The sequence below is a fragment of the Ipomoea triloba genome, chromosome 14 (assembly GCF_003576645.1).
Source record: "Ipomoea triloba cultivar NCNSP0323 chromosome 14, ASM357664v1".
NCBI classification, from domain to species: domain Eukaryota; kingdom Viridiplantae; phylum Streptophyta; class Magnoliopsida; order Solanales; family Convolvulaceae; genus Ipomoea; species Ipomoea triloba.
Genome location: NC_044929.1, coordinates 13,198,380 through 13,200,271, shown reverse-complemented (window position 1 = coordinate 13,200,271; position 1,892 = coordinate 13,198,380). Strand labels below are relative to the sequence as shown.

General features: G+C 34.4%; 1 protein-coding gene across 1 annotated transcript; it reads left to right on the top strand.

The window, feature by feature from the left end:
- Positions 1–351: 351 nt before the first annotated feature.
- On the top strand, positions 352–1,892 carry LOC116005188 (protein YLS3-like). The gene is made up of 3 exons (XM_031245445.1): positions 352–795; positions 1,270–1,347; positions 1,582–1,892. The coding sequence occupies exons 1-3, from the start codon at positions 462–464 to the stop codon at positions 1,704–1,706; spliced, it is 537 nt and encodes a 178-aa protein (XP_031101305.1). The 5' UTR covers positions 352–461; the 3' UTR covers positions 1,707–1,892.

Below are 1,892 nucleotides of genomic sequence, written 5' to 3'. Positions count from 1 at the left end.
GAAAAACCCAAAAATAGTGATTTATGAATTAATGATAATTACTATGAATAATTTATTGAAGACAGACCGTCACATAGATCTTTGTATGTGAGGTAAATTGGGTCAAAATGAAATGTCTTGACCCGATCCGTGAAGTGGTTTCATAGGAGAGTCGCAGTATTTATTGAAATAATTGATAAGACATGTGACCTATGTAGGTAGATGTTTTGACGAGGACTTTAAGATGCTAACTGTAAACTGACAGATTTATTTATGTTTGGTCTGATCTGTAACATTAAAAAGCCTTTTCTTTAAATCTATTTTCAATTCCTTTGTACTCATCTATAAAGGCAATTGGTATTCACATGCAAAGAATAAAAGTGCAGAGTACGATTGGGCATCAGATCATTCATCATCACCCCATTATCTATACATCTCTTTCTGTCAAATTAAAACACTATACTATTAGCCATTTTCTCTCAATGGACTCAAAGAGTGTGAGTTTTTGCATTATCTTCTTGATTGCAACGCTACTGTGTGGTGTTGTGAGGTCGGACACGGCGAAGGACAGGGCGGAATGCGCGGACCAGCTGGTGGGGCTGGCCCCTTGTCTTCCGTACGTTAGCGGCGACGCGAAATTGCCGACGCCGGATTGTTGCACGGGGCTGAAAGAGGTGGTGGAGAAGAGCAAGAAGTGTTTGTGTATATTGGTGAAGGATAGGAATGACCCTAGCCTTGGCTTTAAGATCAATGCTACTCTTGCTCTTGGCCTTCCTGATAAGTGTCATGCACCGGCTAATATATCCCAATGCCCTGGTAAGTCCGATCCCTCACTCGGATAGGGTCTTAGTGTGGGTTTGAGAGAGTGATTCAAGTTTTCTTCATTGCTGAGTTAATACCCGATTTGATCTCTCGAATATTAGGATTTCACCATTTTGATCATTGGCTTTTAAACATGTTCAATTTTATCATCAATTATACAATTTTTGTCTAAAATAGTTCATTGTCCAAACCAAAATAATCCTGATTAGGACCATTTTGGTTAACAATTACATAGTTGGGGATAGAATTGAGCAAGTTTAGAAGTTGAGGACTAAAGTGGTGAAATCCTAATAGTCGATACACTAAATCGGGTATTAACTCATCATTGCTCAATGAATAACAATTTGAATAAATTGTAGGAGTTAATACTCTATTTAGTCTTGACTATAGTGATTTTTCTTGAGGACTACTAAATAAAAAAAATTACATAAATTGAGGACTAAATTGTTTACAATAAACGTGATACAGATCTCTTGCACTTGGCTCACAATTCACCAGATGCTAAGATATTTGAAGATTTCAACAAAACTGCCCCAGCTACTGAAGGTAAGAAAGGAATAACAACTAGTACTCTTCAATTCAAGTATTATATTATTATTAATTAATAATTAATATGTGCTCAGCAATTGTCTTTGAAGCTCGTGAATAATTTTATAATCCTTAATATTATACCGTTGATTCTTTTTCAAAAAAAAAAATACCGTTGATTCCCATTTTTAAAAATTATTTTTTCTTTTTATTTTTAAAATTCTTTTCTAATTCATGGTTCAAAAATTCTAGTTAAAGGTAGCCCCAGTGGAGAAGCAAGAAAAGCTGATGACAAAAGTGATGGTGGCAAGAGAAAGCGATGGTTGGCCATGGAGCTCTTTGTCGCAACTTTGATTCATGTGTTATCCCATCTTTGAATTTTGTTTTTAATGTTTTATTATATTGTTTGTATCTTACATTTTTATTTGTTTGAAAAAAATTGTTGTCCCCACATTTTACTATTTAATTTGTGTCTATGTTGTTAGGTTCAAGGTATCATCAAATGCTCAAAACAATTATACTTTTTGGTATACTAAAAAGTAAACAAGTATATTTTTTTTTAA

Bases quoted from the DNA above. Each gene is read 5' to 3' on its own strand.
- LOC116005188 (XM_031245445.1), top strand. From the start codon at position 462: ATGGACTCAAAGAGTGTGAGTTTTTGCATTATCTTCTTGATTGCAACG. The intron at 796-1,269 runs GTAAGTCCGATC...AACGTGATACAG, and splicing joins TAATATATCCCAATGCCCTG to ATCTCTTGCACTTGGCTCAC. The intron at 1,348-1,581 runs GTAAGAAAGGAA...CAAAAATTCTAG, and splicing joins AACTGCCCCAGCTACTGAAG to TTAAAGGTAGCCCCAGTGGA.